Source organism: Leptodactylus fuscus, chromosome 1 (genome assembly GCF_031893055.1).
Source record: "Leptodactylus fuscus isolate aLepFus1 chromosome 1, aLepFus1.hap2, whole genome shotgun sequence".
NCBI lineage: Eukaryota > Metazoa > Chordata > Amphibia > Anura > Leptodactylidae > Leptodactylus > Leptodactylus fuscus.
In genome coordinates this window covers 336,914,300-336,939,623 of record NC_134265.1, presented here as the reverse complement: position 1 = coordinate 336,939,623, position 25,324 = coordinate 336,914,300, and the positions used below count along the sequence as shown (strand labels likewise).

Genomic DNA, 25,324 nt, shown 5'->3' with positions numbered 1-25,324 from the left:
GTAAAAGATAAAGCCAGAGGTGAAAAATATGAGCACAGGTAACAAATCAGCAAAAGGAACAGCCAGCAAGCACAAGGCAATAGCAAGAAACAATGTGATTGCATGTTTTTGTTTAAATCATGTTTTTTATTGTATCTCTTTAACAAAGTTTGTATTATTTTTATGGCAATTCTGTCTTTGGACATTGAATTTTGTATTTTGGGGTCAATTTGCCATTACTATGCCTTAGGTTGCAGTTTGTATATTTTCCTTAATTAAAAATGAGTTTTATAGTTGGTCCGATCAATTCCCTCCTTATAGACTCTGTTTCTGCCATAAATACATCTAGAGAGTATTGAGCAACTTGGAGACATTAGGAGCCAAGATGAAGATGGACCTCAACATTTTGAACATTAGCCAGAAGCAGGGGCCGAACTACTGTAGCGGATGATATGGGTCCTGTAACTTTAGGGGGCTGCCTCCAGGGGGCCACGTGTGACACATTCAGGGGTTATTTAGAATTCGTAAAAACATGGCTGCTTTAGTGCAGAAAGAACTCCACTTCCTCTTCTCAGGCAATGTACACATGAGTTCTTTGGTGCATAGTTGGCATTGTTGTTGTTGCTCTGAAGAGTTTATTTGCATATTGACCATTACAGGAATGGGGAATAAAACTTTACAGCTGTTGTTAGGGAATAGCCAGATGATAATTCCCCAGAAGCTGCTGGTGAACCCTGGAGGGAGGGGCACAAGGGACAGTGAGCCCTAAACTGAAGCCCCCCGCTTTCCCTTCCTATTGCCAGACCCTATCCTAGGTGATAGGCGACAACCACGAGGACAATCCCTCCCTGAATACGTGAAACACAAAACGCAGACAAGACGTACAACAACAAAGGGAGGTCAGGTAGCCAGGGTTCGGTAACAAGAAAGCGATGCAGTGCCAAATCGGAGTCAAGAGAATAGTCAGTAGGAAAGCCAGAGGTCAAGGATAAGCATACAAGTAAATAACAGCAAGCGATACCAGAAAGCAAGGGCAATAACCGACACCAGTGTGACTGTGAGCCAAGACTAAATAGGGAAGGAAGAACCCGCCCAGAACCTGACAGGAAGAAAAGCTGTCAATCACAGGCAAGACAGATTAACCACTTAATGAACAGAGGCAACCTTGGAGAAGACGGGTGTGGTGCAAATCCAATTAAGGACTAGAGCCGTGTTCACACAGTGCAACTAAAAACCTTAAGCAGATTGTCAAACTGCACACGCGTCCGGTGCCGCAGCATGCGAGCAGAGGGCGGCGCAGTGACCCAAACAGGTAGAGATGTTACAGCTGTGCTGCAGAATAAGAATAAGACTCTGAGAAGTGAGAAGGTTAGAGATATTTGAGGCCAAGACAAAGACTCTCATCATTGTAAACACAATTCAGAAAAGAAAAGGTAGAAAGAACAGTAAATAATCAAAATCAAACAACCCGTGAGAGCTCCGGGCGTAGCCTACACAAGTATCATCCCTGTAATAATACATGTGATATAGACACCCATTTTCTGGTTATTCTGTATAACTCTTCATCCTTGTCCTAAACTCCAGCATATTTTATAGGAATTCCTGGATACAGATGGAAGATAAGATGAAACTTTTGCTCCTCATCTTCTTGTTATCTTCACAAGGTAAGAGTCATTACAAATATAATATTCCTGCCATGAAATGAAATACTGTGTATTGTGTCGTGAGCAAAAGGACTAAGCTGTCCGCTTATCATTCATCATTCTGTTATCTGTATTGTCTGATCAGAGATCCGGCCATCACTTATTGCTGCAGGAGTTTTAATGGCAATATGTTAATTATAAAAAAATAAAATAATAATAATAATAACAACAACAACAATAATACAGAATATAAAACAATGAAGCCATGATACCAACACATGGGAGTAGAGAGCATCTAAAATATACACAGATGTAACGTACCAAAGTTTATCTGATGCTGTCATCCTAGAACGCTATCCCTGCACTCATGAGACCTGGTTTCCGTCGTAAAACTCAATCCATGTATTGGCCAGAATAGCTTGCAGGAGCGGGACTATAGTTAACTATGATATATATATATATATATATATATATATATATATATATATATATACTACGGTCATTATTATTAGTCCACAAATAAATAATACACACAAACCATGTCATTTTTGTCCTTGGAATAATAATGGTCCTGCAAAAGAAGAATATTTTAAGATTGAAAGTGAAATTGAAAAGCCAAGGCTGTTGTTTGTTATGTGATGTGTGACAAGTCCCCAGCTGCTGAATGGGCTGGGCTACCAGTATGTACAGTACATGTGACTAATGATATGTCATTGTTGTGTTCTTAGTTTCCTGTGGAAAGATTGTACGGACCCAATCTCCAGAAAATGTCAATTTGCCGCCAGGAGATACAGTCACCATCGCATGTAAATCCAGTGAAGGATTAAGCAACCAGTTACCCGGGTACCAACAGGAATCAGGACAACCACCCAGTCTTCCTATTCATAATGCAAAGATCCAACGCATAGGAGTCCCCGACCAATCCACCGGATCTGGGTCTGATTACTCATTAATAATACAAGGAGTGACAGAAGACAAAGAAGGAGATTATTACTGTCCATGACATTGTCAGCAAACCTCTCACACAGTGATACAGAGCTGTACAATAACCTCCTTCTACTGAATGAGAAGTCATATTCATAATGTATAATAAAGGTACAAAAGAAAATAAAACTATCAGCACATACAGTGGTTTGTGATAGATTTGGTTCTGCATGATTTTAGATGAATGTGATATAATTCAGACCTGATCTATTGAGAGTGATAGTAATTAGAGATGAGCGAGTAGTGTTCGATCGAGTAGGTATTCGATCAAATACTACGGTATTCGAGATACTCGTACTCGATCAAACACTACTAGCTGTTCGAAGTTTAAGGTTCGATGCAGAACCAGCGTTGATTGGCAGAATGCCATACATTCTGCCAATCAACACTGGTTCTTCTCTTACCTTTAGAAGTCTTTTTCCGACGCAATGCTCATTTCAGGGGTACGCAAAATTTGCTAAAATTATACTTACCAAGTCCACGAGTGACGGTCGGGCTGGATTCCCCTTGAAGTCTTCTCCTGACGCAGCGTCCCCACGGCGTCTTCCGGCTGGAATTCACTCTGCCTAGGCATCCGACCTAGGCAGAGATGACTGCGCATGCGCGGGCATGCATGCGCATACACAGTCGGTTCTGCTCAGGCGTCGGGCCGGGCAGAGCTGACCGCGCATGCGCAGTCGGCTCTGCCTAGGCCCTGATGCCTAGGCAGAGTGAATTCAAGCCGGAAGAGGCCTTGGGACGCTGCGTCGGGAGAAGACTTCAAGGGGAATTCAGCCCGACCGTCACTCGTGGACTTGGTAAGTATAATTTTAGCAAATTTTGCGTACCCCTGAAATGAGCATTTCCCCCCATAGACTATAATGGGGTTCGAAATCCCCTCTCCTGGCCATTAATAGCACTATCACTCTCAATAGTAATATTAGGGGGCATTAGATACAGTGGGGCAAAAAAGTATTTAGTCAGTCACTAATAGTGCAAGTTCCACCACTTAGAAAGATGAGAGGTGTCTGTAATTTACATCATAGATAGACCTCAGCTATGAGAGACAAAATGAGAAAACAAATCCAGAAAGTAGACAGCTGTTAGTATGGGAGTTTTCTCATGAATTTCCCGTATACCATGTCTTCCTTGTTGCTTTGGTTTCTATCCTCATAATAGATCATCAATAAGAGATCAGTGACTCCCCACTGACCAGCTGTATGAAGGGAAAATGGCGCCTGTTTATATCACTCGCTGTTTGTCTATAGTGACCGTGTGATGTAATTCCAGCCTTGTCACACAGACTTTTATAGGACGAGGCTGTAGTCACATTACATGGCCTCTATGAAATGTGTGATATAATATAAACAGAGAAGAGGTCACGGCGCTTACATAGGTACGACAGTTCATTCAAACAGCTGGTCAGTGGGAGTCCCAGGTATTGGAACCCCACTATTTTTTTTTTAGCATTTGTTTAACCTTTTAATTAGGAATCACCAGGGGCATTATTAATAAGGGGCACTATTTACAGGGGGTACACAGGGAAGTTATTAATTTAAAGATACACTTGTGGGTATTATTCATTATGGGGGGTGGGTTATATCATATATTTTATAATTGGGGGTAGCATTAGGATGGGTGCTTAAGTGAGGACAATGTGGGTCAGGTGCCTGGAAAAGTGAGGGGCCCAAAATGTCTGTGTGGCAAACTTTACAGAGACTGGAATAAATGGTCACGGCCGTGCAGATGAAAGAGACGGGGAATGTGAATGACTAGAGATGAGCGAGTACTATTCGAAACTCCTGTTTCAAATAGCACGCACCCATAGGAATGAATGGACGCAGCCGGCACGCAGGGAGTTAAGCGGCCGGCCGCCGGCAAAGTCTGCGTGCCGGCCCTTCTATTCATTCTTATGGGTGCATGCTATTCGAAACGGCTGTTTCGAATAATACTTGCTCATCTCTATGAATGACTAGTCAAAGACGTTATCTGTAAGTCACTAAATGTTTTTGCACTGTATTCACTTAAATCGTCTACAGAGCCTTGTATAGAGCTGATATATACCACTATACGGTCACCATTTAGTAATATCGGTATATCTAAGTTGCGGGCCCACTTGGATATGTTCGCCTCCTCCCTGTGCTCAACCCCTAGCTGTTTAAATAGGGTGTTATACTGTGTGGTGGCCAAGAAAGGGGGCGCTATGCTATGGGGAACTCATAGTAATATTGAGAGTGATGATAATATTGAGAGTGATAGGGCTATCGAGAGTCTTACTGGACAGTAAACACCATGAAAACATACTACACATTAATGTACCACCAGTGCAAAAGTGTTGGGCCAAATTTATCGAGACTTGTGTTTCCATTATAATGACTGCTATAATGACATGACTTTCTTAGCCAGCACATCTCCTCTGCAGACACAATAAGACAAATTGGTTAAGTCTTGTATTTCCTTTACCAGTCTTAATAATTTCCCTGACTGGCATAAGGAGAGTCTGAGTTATTGAGAGTTTTTGGCATCTTAACTAAACAGGTTCACACAAGAATGGGGATCTGTGTCTGCCAGGATCTGTATACTGACTTACTGTATAACTCACACCTGTTTTCTAGCATGAAATGTTTCTCCGAAAAGTTGCTTTGGCGTAAAACAATGGTGAGAATTGAGAAGGTTGGAAACATGTGTTGCCAACATAAATATGCCCAGCAGGGTAAACACAAGTCAGAGAAGATCATGTAACTTGTGACAGCTCTGGGCGTAGGCTATATAAGTCCTCATCACAGTAATACATATCTTATATAGATACTAGGATTACAGCATTGTCGGATTACTCTGTATAACTCTTCATCCTTATCGTAAAGTCTGAGATATTTTAGAGGAATTCCTGGATACAGATGGACGATAAGATGAAACTTTTGCTTCTCGTCTTCTTGTTATTTTTACAAGGTAAGAGTCATTATAACTGTAATATTCCTGCCATGAAAGAAATCAAAAAATATCACTGTGTGTAATTTTGTGTATCACTGTGTGTAATACCGTGTATCACTGTGTGTAATACCATGTATCACTGTGTGTAATATTGTGTATCACTGTGTGTAATACCATGTATCACTGTGTGTAATATTGTGTATCACTGTGTGTAATATTGTGTATCACTGTGTGTAATATTGTGTATCACTGTGTGTAATATTGTGTATCACTGTGTGTAATATTGTGTATCACTGTGTGTAATATTGTGTATCACTGTGTGTAATACCATGTATCACTGTGTGTAATATTGTGTATCAATGTGTGTAATACCATGTATCACTGTGTACTGTGTTGTGTGCTTATGATTCTGTTTTACTCACATAACTAAAATTAATAATCTGGTTGTTTCTATTTATTGCATTTTGGCTTTACGTTCTATGTATTTACTAAATGAAAAATTTTTGGAGAGAAGTCCTCAGTAGTTGATACCTTTTTCAATGGCTAACTTAAAAAAAATTTTGATGACATATTTTGAGCTTTCGGGACTACTATAAAGGTCCCTTCATCAGGATGGTATAACACAATTTCTGAAGATAGGCATATATATATATATATATATATATATATATATATATATATATATATATATACAGGAATGGAGTGTTAGATGCAAAATAGATGGAAAACAGAACATGTAAATACAAAGTTTAAAAAAACATATATATCAGTTTACAGAAACATTCTCTGGGTTCATAAACCCAGAGACCCCATTATACTATCTATACACTAGATTAGCGTTTTCTTGTTTACTACTGGTGGTACTGTTTGGCCATCAGGTCATAGATTGTAAGCTCTCTCATAGATTGTAAGCTCTTGTGAGCAGGGCCCTCAGTCCCATTGTGTGAAATGACGTTCTTTGTTTTGTATCTGTCTGTATCTGAACCCTACAAATTGTACAGTGCTGCGGAATATGTTGGCGCTATATAAATAAAATTTATTATTATTATAGGTCTATCTAATATCTAATATTTCTAATGTAAACCCTTCTGTACTATAATTAGAATCCCCAAAATGTAACCCTCCTCTGTCCCCGCTCCCACATTTCCCCACATGATATGATGCCATCTCAGGCTAACTTTATAGGTCCAAGCTTCATCCACATGTTACAGGACACGACTGGTGACGGCTCATACAATTTTATGTTTATGTAATGACAGTCACCTCTATTACAAAAGTGTCTGACCTCTGTAAAAGCAATGCCGCCCCTGCTACCTCTTGTGTCACCCCCTTTACCTCATAGATTGTAAGCTCTTGTGAGCAGGGCCCTCAGTCCCATTGTGTGAAATGACTTTCTGTGTAATGTATCTTTTTGTCTGTATTTGAACCCTACAAATTGTACAGCGCTGCGGAATATGTTGGTGCTATATAAATAAAATGTATTATTATTATTATTATTATTATTATTATCAGGTCGCCCATCATTGACGGAGCCTTGCCCAGCTCACTAGTTGTTCCGCTCAGCAGCTTACGGGGCTTAGAGGGAACATTGGGAGTGAGTAGAGCCTTTAAAAAGCAGTGTTTTTGGCCCTTGGAGTGAGTAGAGCCTTTAAAAAGTAGTGTTTTTGGCCCTTGGGGTGACTAGAGCGATGCAGCAGCAGTATTTCATTTTTTTGGCCCTTGGGGTGACTAGAGTCATGCGGCAGCAGTGTTTTATTTCTTGACCCTTGGGGTGACCCCTAAAAAATTAGATTTCAGGCCCTTGGGGAGTGAGCCCTAAAACATTAATTTTCAGGCCCTTGGGGGGAGCCCTAAAAAATTAGATTTCAGGCCCTTGGGGGGGTGAGCCCTAAAACATTAATTTTCAGGCCCTTGAGGGAGCTCTAAAAATTATTTTGCAGACTCTGGAGTGGATACCCAGCTGGATAGCCACGTCCTCACCCATGTCCCCTGCTGCTGCTGGCAGCCCCTCTCCAGTACCTGGACTGTGGAGTGGATATACAGCTGGGTATCCACATCTTAGCCCACGTCCCCTGCTCATACTGACGAGGGACACTGCTGGCAGCTCCTCTCCAGTACCTGGACTGTGGAGTGGATATCCAGCTTGGTATCCACGTCCACGTCTTCGCCCACGTACCCTGCTGCTACGCTGCATGATTTGCAGATTAATTAAGCTCTGAAAAGAGCTGTTATTTCCTGCCTAATCAAAGCTAGAATGCACTGTATCGCCCTGAGACCAAGCTCTCCCTATCACTCCAAAACGAAAATGAGACGATGATGGCCGACACTATTCTTATGAATGGGAGGTCACATGTTTTCGGCAGCCAATGGGTTGTTTAATGGGTTGTTTTTTTCACTGCCTCCGTTGTCATAGCTCCTGTCCCACCTCCTCTGCACAGTTATTGGTGCAAAAAAAGCGTCAGGAAAGGTGGGAGGGGATACGAATTTTTACTGCGTTTGCGGCCTTGTATTCGATTGGTATTGAATATCCCGAACGGCCTGATATTCAATCGAATACCTATTCAATTGAACGGCGTTCGCTCATCTCTAACTATGATGCCAAAATATGACATGGATTCTTTGTGTCTCTAAAATATAGACAGATGGACAGTACCAAGGATTATCTGATACTTTAACAACACATTAACAAATCTGCAGCGCAGAATGTTATCACTTTCAATGCGTTTGTTGTGATGTATGATAAAATATCAAGCTGCGGAGAGGTACTGTGCATGCCTGAGAGATCAATTAGAACAATGCAGTGTCAGAGGCCAGCGCCAGAGTAAGCTTCGAAACGTCATATTCTGTCATCATTATGAGTTAGACATTAAAAAAGGTATCACCTACTGAAGACTTGCAAGTTTTTTGTTTTTTTTATATTTCATAATCTCTGCCTGTGAAATAGACATCTTCTCCATCAGTCTGGGCTTTTTATACTGCCTATGAGTCATCGGCGACCTTACAACTATAATCTCTCCTGGTTGGCAGTAGACTGTCATGAAGGCCGCTTGCGAAGTTTTATGAGCCCATCTGGTCTCTGAGGTCATGTGATCCCTTTCTCTATGTCTTTTATATAATGGATGCTATTTTAGTAGGTTTGTAAAAATATACATGACATGTAAGGGGTTAATTCTATGCTGGTGAAAACACTCTTCTATCTTATGGTACATGGGTGTGGTTAGGGTACATTTATTTTAGCGTTTTCCAAATACATTTGTAAAGAGGTTAGGGATGCTGGTGAACACCCCTCTCATGAATACAAATACATCTGGGTCTGTCAGTCTTTCTTTGACACCTTGAGACATGTCGGGATTATAACACAGAGGCCAACACAGATGAACAAGCATGAGCCAAGATGAAACTGCAAGAGATCCATAACCTAACTATGAGCTTATCCTATGATATAAGCTAATAAGATATTGACTGATATTTCTGTTATTTTGGAGTCCTCCAATAATGTTACCTAATGGGTCAACCCGTGAGTAAGAATTCACCCATACATACAGTATTTTACAGTAAAGCTCACATCTAAATTTCCTGTTAGTATATATTTGGAGCACAGGACCTGGAGGAAAACCAAGCAAGCATCCAGAGAAAATATAAAGCACCGACTTGGTTAAATTTAAACTTATGTTGGGGCAAAGACCCCTTACGTATGTAAGTAGGTCTAATTTAAATATTCAAGCTTGGAGAAGCCACGGACACACAGAGCAGTGTATTAAGTGAGTTCTGATTTATTGTTACAGAAACGGCAATATTTATACAGACAAAAGCAGGTTGGACTTATGACGTAACATAACATACCAGGATTGGATGTGGAATGGTAGCCTCTATCCATTGGCTAAAACATTACATTCCACCAGGAAGCTAACCCCCTACAGTCACTGTATACAGTATGTGTATCTCAAGGCTCAGAAGATAATTACACATCAAAGACTTTTGTGTCACTTCTTGGATCTAACTTCCAGTGTTTCTATAGACCTCCTGTGTTCATATCCCCCCTTGGAGACAATTAGTGTTACCATTCTATTTCCTTATCACCTTAGGTGTTAGGGCTTCCCGTCTTTGATCTTTTATGTCCAACAATCCTATCAATGCCCATTCTCTTCCTGACTCTTTTTCTCTTTGTGTATTCAACAAATACACAACACATGGCCAGTTTTAACCGGTTCCCAGAGGAAGAGACATCTCATCCCTGAGATGAGATGGAGATATAACAGCATAAGCCCCCACCTTTTTATACTTAATTTTTCCAAAGATATCATTGTTCCCCCACAATTCCCCCATTAAGACATTTATTATTTTCATATCAGATGAGTACGTTCACTTAGTTCCCTAAATGCCAGCCCTGCTGGATTCCCCATCTGATATTTTTTTTTATAAATGTCTACCACTTATATCTATCTTTATCATAACATCTATTAAAACATATCAAAATTAACTTAAAAAAACAATATATAAACAATATGACCATGGCAATTTGTACAATGATTTGTAATATCCCCGTTATCCATCCACCTATTCCCTTGAACCAATTAACAGGATTCAGAAAGGAAAAAGTGTCGAACCACCAGCTATCTTCATTTTTCCCCACCTCCTTCTCATATTCTTCCCTTAATTTGTATATATTCTCTAATTCTTGTTTTCCTTTGATATTACCTTCTGGATCGATATAATGGCAACAGGTAGGTCCCACCACCTGACACATCCCACCCTGGGCCGCAGTAACATAATCTAGTACCAGGGTGTGTTGGTTGGTGACTATGATCAGCTGGTTTTGCACTGCTATGGTGGTGTTAAGTACGCCTAATATACCCCATATTTGATCATCTAAGTAATCAGTGGCTTCTACTAGTTTATCCCAGGTTTGCTTTATCATTGGATAAACAAGGACTGTACTGACTATTTTGTTTCCTGTACTCATTTGGACCAGGTGGGGTCTACCACTTTTCCTAGGGGTGTTATCAGCTGCTCTCTTGTACAGAGTGTATTTAGGTATGGCTCTTGCATTTAGTTTATCAACTACAAAGGTGGCAGGAGTGAGTCTTACTATTGTACATGTACCTTTCACCCCCACCGGTAACCACTTGTATGCATTGTTGCCACATGCCCAATACATCTGAGGAGGTAGAGCAAAAAAGGCTGAGTGTTGGGTAATAAGTTTGTGCACAAGATCCACAAAGCTGGATACATTTTTCAGCATACACCAAGATGGCTGTTTACCCAGGGCCCCACAATATCCAAAATCTCGATTTCCACAAAGTTGAGGTTCTTTTTCCTATAAAACCTTTCTTCAATTGTCTCATTTACACATTCTATATTCCCGGGTATCTCTTTACATGTGTGATTATTCCCTTCTATGAATAGATGAGCATGTTCCCAGGAGGTGTTGTGTAATGTTCTTTCTATGACCCAAGGTGTCCAAAAATCCCCTCTCTTTTTCCCATCATCAGCAAAACTTATCTGTAGTCGGGTTTGGGGAATTTCTCCTAACCGATTAACAGTGGATTTCTTTTGGGTAACCCATCTATCTCCATTATACGTCACATATTGGATATTCTCATTATCCCCAGTAAGGTTACCTTGCCACCATGGGTAATCTGTCCACCCCACTATTGGTATCCCCACAGTAACATTTGCCCACAATTTCCACACTGATTCTTTCGTATTGTGGGTGTGATCCATACAACCAGACCAGTCGATCAGTTCTTCCATGGGGACAGGCACAGCTATGAATGGTAGACTAGAGGATGAGATGGGTGAGTGAGTGCATATCCAACAATTTTTGAGGGCCTTATTGAACCCTTCTACCATTATAAGATGATGTCTGACAAATTTATTGTCAACTTCTCTAGGTCCCTGAAGAGATTTCCAGGCTCCACTAATTGTGAGTCCTTTAAGAAAGCATAAAACAAATAATGTCCATCCTTTCATTCTTTTTGTGGTTCAGGAACCTTCTTACAATGGGAAGCGTGTATCCAGGTAGATTTTCCTTCCAATTTGACTGAAGTGGCAGTTGTCAGCAATACTTGGGAGGGACCATCATATCTGGGTTCAAGAGGCTTCCTGGTATGTCTTTTCACGACCACCCAATCACCAGGCTGCAAGCTGTGTGTTCCTGAAAGATCAGAAGGGTCTGGAATAGAAGAAAACACCTGCTCATGTGTTACTTTCAATCGTTGACACAAGTTCTGGACATAGCTGGCAGTGCTGTCATAATTGAGTTGTAAAGTCTGGGGAAAATACAACCCTAGTCTAGGCACACTTCCAAAAAGCACCTCGAATGGTGACAGACCTGTCTTTCTATTAGGAGTGGTCCTTACTGAGTATAAGGCTAGAGACAGGCACTCTGGCCAGGGCCTTCCTGTCTCTGCCATTGCTTTCTGGATTTTTAACTTGAGTGTGCCATTCAATCTTTCCACTTTGCCTGAACTTTGGGGATGATAGGGTGTGTGGAAAGCTTGTTCAATCCCTAATGCAGACATTATTTCCTTCATTATCTCACCTGTAAAATGTGTACCTCTATCAGATTCTATCACCTCAGGTATCCCGAATCTACACACAAGCTCAGACATCAATTTCTTGGCAGTTACCTGTGCGGTTGCTCGGCTGACTGGATAGGCCTCTACCCAACCTGAGAACAAATCCACACAGACCAACACATATTCATACGTTCCAGATTTAGGCAATTGTATGTAGTCTATTTGTAACCTTTGGAATGGATACAGGGCTTTTGGTGTGCATTTGGTAGGTGTTTTAACTACCTGTCCTGGATTGTGTAGAGCACAAATGTGACATGCTTTTACGTGATTCCCTGCAGCCCTTCCAAAACCTGGGGCAAACCATAATTTACCCACTAGTGACTCCATGGCATTTCGAGAGGCATGCACCTTACCGTGGGCCAAACCAGCCATTTGGGGGTATGCTGCTGCGGGCAGACACAATCTATCCCCCATTTTCCACATTCCTTCACATTCCTTGGCACCAGCCTTTGCCCATTTCTCAATTTCCTCACCAGTCACCTTAGCGTACAGCCCCTTGGGGTCTGCTAGGTCAGTATCCATCTTGCTCACCTGGTTGAGACCCTTCCATGGCAGTAGTGCCGCTGCTTTTGCTGCTCGATCAGCCTTCTCATTTCCGATACTCTCAGGGTCTCTTCCCCTTGTGTGAGCTCTGACTTTCACAATTGCCAACTGCTTAGGGAGCAATATGGCCTCCATCAACTGACTTACTAAGTTTCCATTCTTAATTGGCTTGCCCTGTGCTGTCAGGAAGTTCCTGGACCTCCATATTGGGCCATAATCATGTGCAATGCCATACGCATACCTGGAGTCAGTGTAAATGTTTGCTGTGCTATCCTTCGCTACTTTGCAGGCTTCTATAAGGGCTTTCAGTTCAGCTTCTTGTGCTGACATGTGTGGTGGAAGGGCTTCTTGTACTATGGTGTCGTGTGTAGTGACTACAGCATACCCTGTAACAAATTTGCCTTTTTCTGTTAGGTACCTGGAACCGTCCACAAACATCTCATAGTCAGGATTCTCCAATGGGGCATCAGTAACATGACTGAAGCCGACTGTCTCTTGAGACATCAGGTCAACACAGTCATGCTGATGTTGGCTGTCAAATAGGTCATCTTCTGAGAGGGAGTTTAAAAATATCTCATCCTCTATTCCCCCTTTGAATCATGCACTCCTATTGGTAAAAGAGTTGCAGGATTCAGAGTTAAACAACGCTGAAATGAGATGTTTGAGGAGGATTGTAGAGAAAATTCCATTTTGCTCTGTCTTGCCAAAGAAAGATGACGTCTGTCTACCTGTGTGAGGATTGCATGGATGTCATGTGGTGTGTATACCACTAGGGGGTGGTCTAGGACAATGTCTGAGCTTTTCTCCAGCAGGGCCTGTACGGAGAGTACAACCCCTACACAAGAGGGCATTCCTCTTGCAACAGCATCCAAACGTGCACTATAGTATGCCACGGGACGCTTTCTATCTCCATGTTGTTGTGTGAGAACTGCAGTAGCATGTCCCATCATCTCAGTGACATAGATTTGAAAGGGCTTCTGATAGTCAGGCAAGCCTAGGGCAGGTGCACTGACTATCTGGAGCTTAAGTTGATAAAATGCATCCAAAATCTCTGGTGTCAGACTGAATGGTTTAGATGAGAGACAGTCATACAAGGGCTGCATGGTCAGGGATGCAGATCTGATCCATGGCCTACAGTATGACACCAGACCCAAAAAGGTACGTAACTGAGCATGGGAGGTTGGCACCTGCATTTCCCTTACCACTTTGGTCCGTTCATCTGAAAGGTGTTTGGTACCTTGGCTCAGACAATGTCCTAAGAACACCACCTTTTGCTTACAAAATTGCAGCTTGTCTTTACTGGCCTTACACCCGTTCTGGTAGAGGAAACACAGCAGGCTTATGGTCGCGGCTTCACATGTCTGTTTATCTGGGGCACAAAGAAGAAGATCGTCAACATATTGCAATAATACAACCTCATCAGAGGGAGGGTCCCAGGCATTCATGATCAGTGTGAGACACCTTGTGAACTGATTTGGACTATTTTGTGCCCCCTGTGGCAGGACTGTCCAGGTGTATTGTTTACCTCTAAAAGTGAAGGCAAATAGGTATTGGCAATCGGGGTGCAGGGGCACACTGAAATAAGCATTACAGAGATCCACAATACTATAATACATGGTCCCTGTAGGAATTGCAGACAGTAAAGTATGAGGGTTGGGCACTACCGGGGTCTCTAGCAAGGTGAGTTTGTTCAACTCTCTTAGGTCATGGACCATGCGGTAAGTATCTGGTTCACCCTTTTTGCCCTTCTTTTTAACAGGGAACAGTGGTGTGTTGGCCACTGACGTACATTCTTTTAGAGCTTTAGCTTTTAGCAATTCTACTATAGTTGTGGCTATAGCATCTTCTTGGGCGTGTGTCAGTGGGCACTGTTTGATTCTAGGTGGCTGGGCTCCTGGTTTCAAGTTCACCGTAACAGGAGGAACATCTAACTTGCCCAAATCTGTTTTACTTATTGCCCACAGACCTTCTGGAACCTTAGACAATAACACACTTTCTTCCTCAGTGAGGGTGAATACTGAATGTGGAGTATTCACTGCTGCAGATACTAAACAAAGTATCTCGTGATTGGTATGTGTGGTTTGTACATAAGCCTCACCGGAGGGGTGCAGCATGATGTTACAACCCAGTACTCCCATCTCATCAGTACCTAGAATATTGTCTGAGGTTTCAGAGACAAGGAATCTAGTCAAAATCCTGCTCCCCTGAAAGGATGTTTCTATGGGCTTTGTCTGGTAAAACGGGGCAGGGGGACCTGATACTCCCTGAACCATCTGACTCTCACCAGACAAAGGTAAATCTAAATGAGTGACAATGTCTTTACTGACACAAGATTTAGTTGCCCCAGTGTCTATGAGGAACGGCACCTCCTTTCCATTAATCAGTACAGGTTGGAAAATTTGTATATCTCTTTCTGCTGAAGATAAGAGGAATACTGGGGCTGGAGAGCCTGACCTTCATTGTGAGTTGTCCTGACCCTGAGTAGGGGCAGGTTTTCTACAATTGTCCTTTTGTTTTTGGGACCAACAATCCCTGGCCAGATGTCCCGATTTTCCACAATTAAAACACTTTCTAGTTTCCCTCTTTCCTTGTTGCATATGGCAGGTGCCCTGTCGGCCTTGATTACTTGGATTTCCCGGGTTTATGGTACCAGAATTGGTGTAATTTTTTACTGGAGCGACTGCCTTTCTTTCTCTCTCATCTACAGCAAACCCAACAGCCTTAGCATAAAAGTCATCTGGGTTTGTGCGTCTCCAATCTGGGGTGCAGCCTCTGATCTTTTCGGCCATATTTGGTCCGATTCCTTGCATAAATGCTTCAGCAATCATGGTGTTTTTCAAAGCATTACTGGCCTGGTCCCACCCAGAGTCTACTACCTTAGTGAGTAGTCTGCCATAATACGCTTCAATAGACTCTCCCTTTTCCCTTCTACAAGTAGTTAAAGCGGTGCGTCTGGTTTCTGCTTGTTTGTCACACCATAATTGTAATCTATCTAAGAACTCGTCCCCACTCCTAGTGGTTTCTGTACTGCCGGGCTGATGTGTACTAAACTGGGTAGTAAGATTGATGGTTCCCATCAGTCCCTCAGTACATTTGACCTGTAGAAGGGCCATAAGATCCTTCCAGCTAGCTTTGTAATTCATCTGGATCATTTTCATTTTTCTAAGAAAGGCACATTTTTCTAAGAAAGGCACTGGGCTCTAGCTGAGGGTCTGGTAACTGTTGGCAAAGGGCCAATTGTTCACTGGGGGTCCAGGGTCGCCATTCAACTGTGGTAGTAGTGATGTTTTGACTGCCTGTCTCCCCCCCTCCTGCTCCTCTTTGCGGAGTTCGGGATGTCCCTTCTTTTGAATTATTTTCAATCTCAGTCCCTGTCTCTCCATGGGGGTCCTGGACACCCAAGGTTCTCCTTGTCTGGGACCTTGTCAACACTGGGTACAAGTGTTGTGTCGGCTCTGGTGAAGGTAGAAGGGTCTCATCATCAGGGTGGTTGTAACATTTTTACTTGTTGTACGTGGGGGCGATGAGCTCCACACGCCAGACAAGTTTCTCTGTAGTAAAGATTTTGCTGACTACAAACCCTACAAGTCCATCCCTCTGGACCTCCATATGGTGGGGGTGCAGAGGGTGGATTTTGCCGTCCTTTTTGATTTAAAATCACGGCGGAGGGTAAAGCATATAGTACAACCTTCTTATTACCCGATTTCTGAGGCCAGTCCCCCTTCTCTGCCCTGTTACTACCTTCAATCAGAGCATACATTCCTCTTTGTAACTTATGCTCCCGTATCTGTCCTGCATGATCTAATCTCCATTGGTCCCAAAATCTACTATCAAACAGTCCTGTCTTGGGGACACCTGCTCTTTTAAAAATCGTTTTTACTTCGGCAGCAACCTCTTTTCCTTCTCCCATCTCTATTAGTTCATATGGGGTGTACCATATCTTAGAGGGTCCCTTCCCCATACTAGCTGATGGCCAAATCAGCTGTGAGCTTCCCACTCCTCTAGGGCAATTAAGACAATAGAGGGTCACTCTTGACTACTCGAGGGTCACGCAAACCTCTCTTAGTGAGAACTACCAAACAGTCACTCTGTTTTCACTGAACTAACCTCTGATGTGCAAAATTCTGGCGTAGTGCTCAGGACAAAACCTTATTCGGTTTCCATAGACTCAACTTTCTGTCTATGTCCCTTTACATAAACACACCTGAATCTTTGCACGTACTTGCGCGGATTCTACTCAGTCCTTAGTGCTACTACTCGGGTCTCATTCGACCCTGACCGTCCAGGCACGGCTGGAGGCTAGTGTTCTTAAACAAGGACTTTTCAATCACTCAGTACTTTTTGCTCTATGGATTAAGGATAGAGACTGCACTAATCTCTAATGTACCGCCTTATACACTTTATAACAAATGTATCAATCAAATGACAGCATGGACAGTATACAAAGAATGAGGTATAACATTTCCCACCCCGCTACAACAACATATGTTTTTTTGGTTCTTCCGAGCTATATAAAAATGGTATCGATTGTTATAAAACGATATGCAGCACTAACCTCACACATCAACACACAGGATCCGGGACACGTGGGAACTCAGATTACTTATATGGTAAAACAAAGGCTTACCTACAGCGCTGTTTTATTCATCTGAGGTCCTCCGGGCCCGTCTCCTTAGTCGGTTGATGGATGGGTTGGTATTCTATTGGTTGCACATCAAACGATCATCGATGCCCCACGTTGGGCGCCAATTTCTGTTGGGGCAAAGACCCCTTACGTATGCTGAAGTAGGTCTAATTTAAATATTCAAGCTTGGAGAAGCCACGGACACACAGAGCAGTGTATTAAGTGAGTTCTGATTTATTGTTACAGAAAAGGCAATATTTATACAGACAAAAGCAGGTTGGACTTATGACGTAACATAACATACCAGGATTGGATGTGGAATGGTAGCCTCTATCCATTGGCTAAAACATTACATTCCACCAGGAAGCTAACCCCCTACAGTCACTGTATACAGTATGTGTATCTCAAGGCTCAGAAGATAATTACACATCAAAGACTTTTGTGTCACTTCTTGGATCTAACTTCCAGTGTTTCTATAGACCTCCTGTGTTCATATCCCCCCTTGGAGACAATTAGTGTTACCATTCTATTTCCTTATCACCTTAGGTGTTAGGGCTTCCCGTCTTTGATCTTTTATGTCCAACAATCCTATCAATGCCCATTCTCTTCCTGACTCTTTTTCTCTTTGTGTATTCAACAAATACACAACACATGGGCAGTTTTAACTGGTTCCCAGAGGAAGAGACATCTCATCCCTGAGATGAGATGGAGATATAACAGCATAAGCCCCCACCTTTTTATACTTAATTTTTCCAAAGATATCATTGTTCCCCCACACTTAGAAGCCCAGCGCTTCACCACAAGAGTGCAAACCACCGAGCCCCCATAAACTAGCTGTGCTGTGTCTCTAATTTATACCAGTGTAGGAAGCACCAACTGCACAGATGGTATAGTATGGCAACCTACTCATGAGAAGCCTACCATCTGTAAAGCTGCCAGCTGATATACAGTGTATTAACCGGTTAAGGACCAGGCCCAAAAGTATGTTAAAGACCAGGCCTCTTTTTTCAAAACTGACATGTATCACTTTAAATGGCAATAACTTTGAGACGCTTTAACTTACACAAATGAATTTGAGATTGTTTTCTTGTAACACATTATACTTCATGTTAGTGGTAAACACTAATCAATATTTTTGCATTTATTTATAAAAAAACTAGGAAATTTGATGGAAATTTGAAAAAAATTGCAATTTTCAAAATGTGAAATTCTCTGCTTTTCAGGCAGATAGTCATACCATCCAAATACATGAATAAATATTATCTCCCATATCTCTGCTTTATATTGGCATCATATTTTGATTGTCTTTTAATTTATTTTGGACGTCACAAGGCTTACAAGTGTAACAGCAATTTTCCAGATTTACAAGAAAATTCTCCAAACCAATTTTTTAGGGACCACTTCAGTTCTGAAAGTAATTATAAAGGCCTGTATAATAGAAACCCCCATAAATTACCCCATTTTCAAAACTGCACCCCTCAAATTATTCAAAACAGCATTTGGGATGTTTGTTAACCCTTTAAGCATTTCATAAGAATAAAAATAATATGGCAGTGAAATTTAGACATTTCATTTTTTTTCACTAATACATTCATTTAGACCCAAAATTAACACATTCACAAAGGGTTGAAGGAGAAAATGCATCTGACAGTTTATTGTGCAATTTCTCCCGTGCACAGAAATACCCCACATGTGGGTGTAAACTGATTTTTGGGCACACAGCAGTGCATGGAAGGGAAGGAGCGACACTGGGTGTTTGAACAGCAGATTTTGCTGGAATAATTTTCAGCGCCATGCCTTATTTGCAGAGACCCTAGAGTACCAAAACAATGGAAACCCCCCAAAAGTGACCCCATTTTAGAATCCACACCCCTCACAGAATTCATCAAGAGGTATAGTCAGCATTTAGACCCTACAGTTGTTTCACAGATTTTACTAACATTGGGATGTGTAAATGAAAAATTACTAAAATGTCACTTTATCTCCAAAGTTTTCATTTTCACAAGGGGATAAAGGAGTAAAAGCCCCCCACAGTTTGTTAAACAATTTCTCCTGAACACGGCAATACCCCATATGTGGCTATAATCTGCTGTATGGGAACATGGCGGGGCTCAGAATGGAAGGAGTGCTATTTGGCTTTTGGATGGCAGATTTTGCTGGAATAATTTTAGGTGCCATGTCGCATTAGCAGAGCCCCTAGAGTACCAATACAGTGGAAACCCCCTAAAAGTGACCCCATTTGGGAAACTATACCCCCCACAGAACATATTAAAGGGTAGAGTGAGCATTTTGACCCTACAGCTGTTTCACAGATTTTATTAACATTGGGCCATGAAAATGAAAAATTACTTTTTTTCCAACAAACTGTCAATTTAGCCCCAAATTTTTAATTTTCACAAGAGGATAAAGGAGAAAAAGCTCCCTAAAGTTCGTTACACAAATTCTGCTGAACACAGAAATGCCCCATATGTGGTCATAATCTGCTGTATGGGAACATGGCGGGGCTCAGAATGGAAAGAGGGCTATTTGGCTTTTGGAGGGCAGATTTTGCTGGAATATTTTTCAGGTCCCATGTCGCATTTGCAGAGCCCCTAAAGTACCAATACAGTGGAAACCCTCTATAAGTGACCCCATTTTGGAAACTACACCCCTCATAGAATTTGTCTAGGGGTAGAGTGAGTATTTTGGCCTCACAGGTGTTTCACAGATTTTATTAACATTGGGACGTGAAAATGAAAAATTACTTTTTTTCCCAATAAATCGTCCATTTAGCGCCATAGTTTTAATTTTGCAAATAGTTTAAGAATTAAAAGCCCCCCACAGTTTGTTACACAATTTCTTCTGAACACGGCAATACCCCATATGTGGCCAAAATCTGCTGTATGGGTACATGCTGGGGCTCAGAATGGAAAGAGCGCTATTTGGATTTTGGAGGGCATATATTGCTGGAATAGTTTTGAGGTGCCATGTCGCATTTGCAGAGCCCCTAAAGTATCAATACAATGGAAACCCCTCAAAAGTGACCCCATTTTAGAAACTACACCTGTCAAGGAATGTATCAAGGGGTATTATCATTTTGAGCCTAAAATGCTTCCCAAAAATTAATGTACAAAATGAAAATTGAAATTTTTAAAAATATGCCTTTTCGGTGCCCAATACGTTGCACCCACTTTGTGTTGTCAGAGACCTGCACTCCTAAAACTATTAAGTGGGCCATCCCGGGGGTCAAAAAATTATATATGTGGGTGTAAACTGCTGCTTGGGCACACAGCAGGGCTCAGAAGGGAAGGACCACTGTGCGTTTTAGCTTTTGGGGTACAGATTTAGAGGGACCCTCTGGGCGCCATGATGTTTTTGCAGAGCCCTGGAGGTTCCAGTAAACTGGAATTCACCAAGAAGTGACCCCATTTTGTAGGGGCAATTTTAGGGTCTCTGCAAATGTGACGTGGTGTCCAAAAACGAAGAATCTAAATCTTCACTCCAAAAGCACATATTGCTCCTTCACATCTGCACCCTGCTGGGTACCCAAATAGCAGTGTATGCCCACATGTATGACACTGGTGTACCCCGGATAACGTACTTAATGCCATATGTGGGTAGAAATGGCTGTTTGGGCACAGCCGGGGACAGAAGGAAAGGAGCGCTATATTGGTTTTTGGAGCACACCATGCCACTTTTGCAAAGCCCCTGAATTGCCAATAAAGTGGAATCCGCAGACATGTCACCCTATTTTGGACACTACCCCACTGATGGGATTTATCAAGTGGTGTAGCGAGAATTTTTAACCCTTGAGTGTTGCATTTATTTAGTTTCCAGAAATGAAATCGCAACTGATAGAGAAGTTAAAAATGAAAATTTTACAGATTTGCCATTTCAGTATGCAACATGTTGTGCCCGACTTATGTCAGCAGAGACACTCCAAAAACTGTTAAACGGGTATCCCAGGCACAACAGCTTTTAGAGCGTTCATCTCTGATACAAGGTGGGCACAACATATTACGCACTGAAAGGACGTATTCCTGGAAAAATGGTCATTTTCACCTCTCACAATCCACTACAGTTATAGTTATATATATAAAGTTATAGCAACACTTGGGGGTTAAAAATGCTGTCTGTACCCCTGGATAAATCCTTCAGGGGTGTAGTTTCCAAAATAAGGTAATTTATCAGGGGATTCCAAATTACTGGCGTTTCAGCTCTACAAAAGTGTCATGGCATCCAAAAACCAAACCGTCTGTGCTCCAAAAACCAAATGACCCTTCTTCCCTTCTGTGTCCGGCTGTGCCCTAGTATCAGTTTATACCCACATATGACATTATGTCCGTTATCCGGGGGTACACCAGTGTCATACATGTGTCATACATGTGTCATAAACTGCAGTTTGGACGTACAGCAGGGTGCAGAAGGGAAGGAGCGCTATGCGGCTTTTGGAGCACAGATTCAGATGTTTGGTATCTGGACGCCATGTCATGTTTGTAGAGCCTGTAAGGTACCAGAAAAGTGGATTCCATGGGGTACCAGGAGTGACCCCATTTTGAAAACTGCACCCCTCAAAGAATTTATCAGGGGGTGTAGTGAGTATTAGTATCCCGGACGTGACTGCACAGCGGATGGCGAAGAGGGAATATATAAGCTGTGCGGAGGACATTGCAAACACCAAATTCCCTACTATGTCCCCGTAGCTCCTATGATTGGGGGAGTCACTCTGGGGGTCACTTTAGGGGTCACTTCTGGTGTCTGTTCCCTCATAAGCTGTAAATCTGGGGTGTCCCCTGATATCCGCTCACACAGCTTATATATTCCCTACATGACGCACCCAGTTGTGTTCTAATAATTTGGCGATTTTTGAGGGTTTTTGTCTTCACATTGTGAGATGCTATATTTTCTTTATGTTTCTGGTGACGTGGCCATATAAGGGCTTATTCTTTGCGGGATGAGATGCATTTCGTAATGACACCATTTTTGGGTGTCTACATCTTATTGAATACATTTTATTAACCCTTTTTTGCTGGATTTAAAAAAAAAAAATCAATCCTGGCATTGAGTTTTACTTTTTTAATTTTGCGCCATGCAGCGTACAGTATAAGTAACATGTTCCCTTTATTCTGCGGGTCGGTACGGTTACGGCGATACCTCATTTATAGTATTTTTTTTATGTGTTACTAGTTCTGCAGAGGAAAAACACATTTGGGGACATAAATCAATGTTTTTTGCATCGCATCTTCTAAGAGGCGTAACATTTTTATTTTTCGGTTGACAGAGTTGGTTGAGGGCTTATTTTTTGCGGGACAACCTGCGCTTTTTATTGGTACTGTTTTCGGATGCATATGACTTTTTGATCACTTTTTATAGCATATTTTGTATGGTGAGATGGCGAAAAATCATTACTTCCGGCGAGTTTTTTCCGTTTTTTTTTTCCGGCGTTCGCCGTGTACATTAAATATTATTTCAGTTTTATTGTACAGATTGTTACGGACGCGACAATACCAAATATGCATTGTTTTTATTACTTTTGAGTTCTTTTTTTATATAATTCATTTTCTATTGAGAAAAAGGGATTTTTGGGCTTTATAACTTTATTAATTTTTTTCATACACTTCATTTTATTTTTTTTACATTTTTTTTTACTTTTTCATGTGTCCATTTAGGACACTTCAATCAGCAATACTTTGCTGATATAGAATGCCATGTGAGACACAGCCTGCAGGTGTCCCACATGGCATTCCGTAGCAGGATGTCAGGCTGTGTAGACGCACAGCCTGACATCAGAAGGTCCTGGCAGGATCACCAGGTATGTGGGGGCTTCGGGCAGTCTGGGGTCACTGGCCAGACCCCAGACTACCTTTTACTGCTATCGGCACCCTCCGATCTCGCCGCGGGGGGTGCCGATCTGATTTAATTGTCGGCGGATGCCTTTCGATCGCGCCGTGATGTTTCACGGCGCGATCGAAAGGGTTAAAACTTCCAGTCGGACTCAGTTCCGACTGGACGTTATGGAGGAAGGGGTTAGGTGTTAGTAACACCTAACCCCTGTCCCCCCCGCACCCCTCCCCCCGCCAGAAAGGTACCTAAAGGCCGGACGTATTTCGGCAATAGTCCGGTCTTTAGGTACCAGCACATGAGGCCGTAAATTTACGTACGGCGGTCCTCATGTGGTTAAGCAGTATATTAAACCGCAGAAATATCTAGTGCACATCTAAGACATTAATACATTTATTAGTAATTCCATCTTTACTGCTTTTTCTTTTCCAGCATACAGTAGACCATTTGCGATGACACCAAGCTCAAAGGATCTGTCTGATGACGCCAAGCTCATGGAGTTCTGTCTATCACAAATGAAGATGCATGAACCTGAATCACAGCTGTCACAAATTGATTGTTATCACTTTTTTGGTGGTGGAACGAAACTTACCGTTAAATCGTCACATTCCAAACATTAAATAGCTGTATGCGGTTTGTTGAAAAACAATAAAAAACACTTCAAGATCCTTTACCATGTTTATGTTTATGTCACTATTTATTTATAATTTATGTCACTCTTGTCATTGGCAGCATAACCAAGTTCTGCAAAAGAAAAACATTTTATGATTTTAAGATTCAATGTAAAAATAAAAAGCCAAGGATGTTATTTGCCATGTGATGTGAGATACATCCTCAGTGCTAGTGATATATATACAGTGGGGCAAAAAAGTATTTAGTCAGTCACCAATAGTGCAAGTTCCACCACTTAAAAAGATGAGAGGCGTCTGTAATTTACATCATAGGTAGTCCTCAACTATGAGAGACAAAATGAGAAAACAAATCCAGAAAATCACATTGTCTGATTTTGTAAGAATTTATTTGCAAATTATGGTGGGAAATAAGTATTTGGTCACCTACAAACAATCAAGATTTCTGGCTCTCACAGACCTGTAACTTCTTCTTTAAGAGTCTCCTCTTTCCTCCACTCAATACCTGTAGTAATGGCAACTGTTTAAACTTGTTATCAGTATAAAAAGACACCTGTGTGCACCCTCAAACAGTCACACTCCAAACTCCACTATGGTGAAGACCAAAGAGCTGTCAAAGGACACCAGAAACAAAATTGTAGCCCTGTACTAGGCTGGGAAGACTGAATCTGCAATAGGCAACCAGCTTGGATTGAAGAAATCAACTGTGGGAGCAATAATTAGAAAATGGAAGACATACAAGACCACTGATAATCTCCCTCGATCTGGGGCTCCACGCAAAATCTCACCCCGTGGGGTCAAAATGATCACAAGAACGGTGAGCAAAAATCCCAGAACCACGCGGGGGGACCTAGTGAATGAACTGCAGAGAGCTGGGACCAATGTAACAAAGCCTACCATCAGTAACACACTACGCCGCCAGGGACTCAGATCCTGCAGTGCCAGACGTGTCCCACTGCTTAAGCCAGTACATGTCCGGGCCCGTCTGAAGTTTGCTAGAGAGCATTTGGATGATCCAGAAGAGTATTGGGAGAATGTCCTATGGTCTGATGAAACCAAACTTGAACTGTTTGGTAGAAACACAACATTTCGTGTTTGGAGGAAAAAGAATACTGAGTTGCATCCATCAAACACCATACCTACTGTAAAGCATGGGGGTGGAAACATCATGCTTTGGGGCTGTTTCTCTGCAGAGGGGCCAGGACGACTGATCCGGGTACATGAAAGAGTGAGATTTTGTAACGTGAGATTTTGAGTGCAAACCTCCTTCCATCAGCAAGGGCATTGAAGATGAAACGTGGCTGGCCAGTCTCCAGATCTCAACCCTATAGAAAACCTTTGGAGGGAGTTGAAAGTCCGTGTTGCCAAGCGATAGCCCCAAAACATCACTGCTCCAGAGGAGATCTGCATGGAGGAATGGGCCAACATACCAACAACAGTGTGTGCCAACCTTGTGAAGACTTACAGAAAACGTTTGACCTCTGTCATTGCCAACAAAGGATATATAACAAAGTATTGAGATGAAATTTTGTTACTGACCAAATACTTATTTTCCACCATAATTTGCTAATAAATTCTTACAAAATCAGACAATGTGATTTTCTGGATTTG

General features: G+C 42.0%; 1 protein-coding gene across 1 annotated transcript in view; it reads right to left on the bottom strand.

Annotated features, from left to right (window-relative positions):
* Window positions 1-9,942: 9,942 nt before the first annotated feature.
* Window positions 9,943-25,324, bottom strand: part of LOC142182739 (uncharacterized) — an 85,576-nt gene continuing 70,194 nt past the window's right edge. The window contains exons 3-4 of the mRNA XM_075257458.1: window positions 10,866-10,991; window positions 9,943-10,833 (exon numbers count right to left, since the gene is read on the bottom strand). Of these exons, the coding sequence (XP_075113559.1) occupies window positions 9,943-10,833; window positions 10,866-10,991 (1,017 nt within the window). The remainder of the gene's footprint in view (window positions 10,834-10,865; window positions 10,992-25,324) is intronic.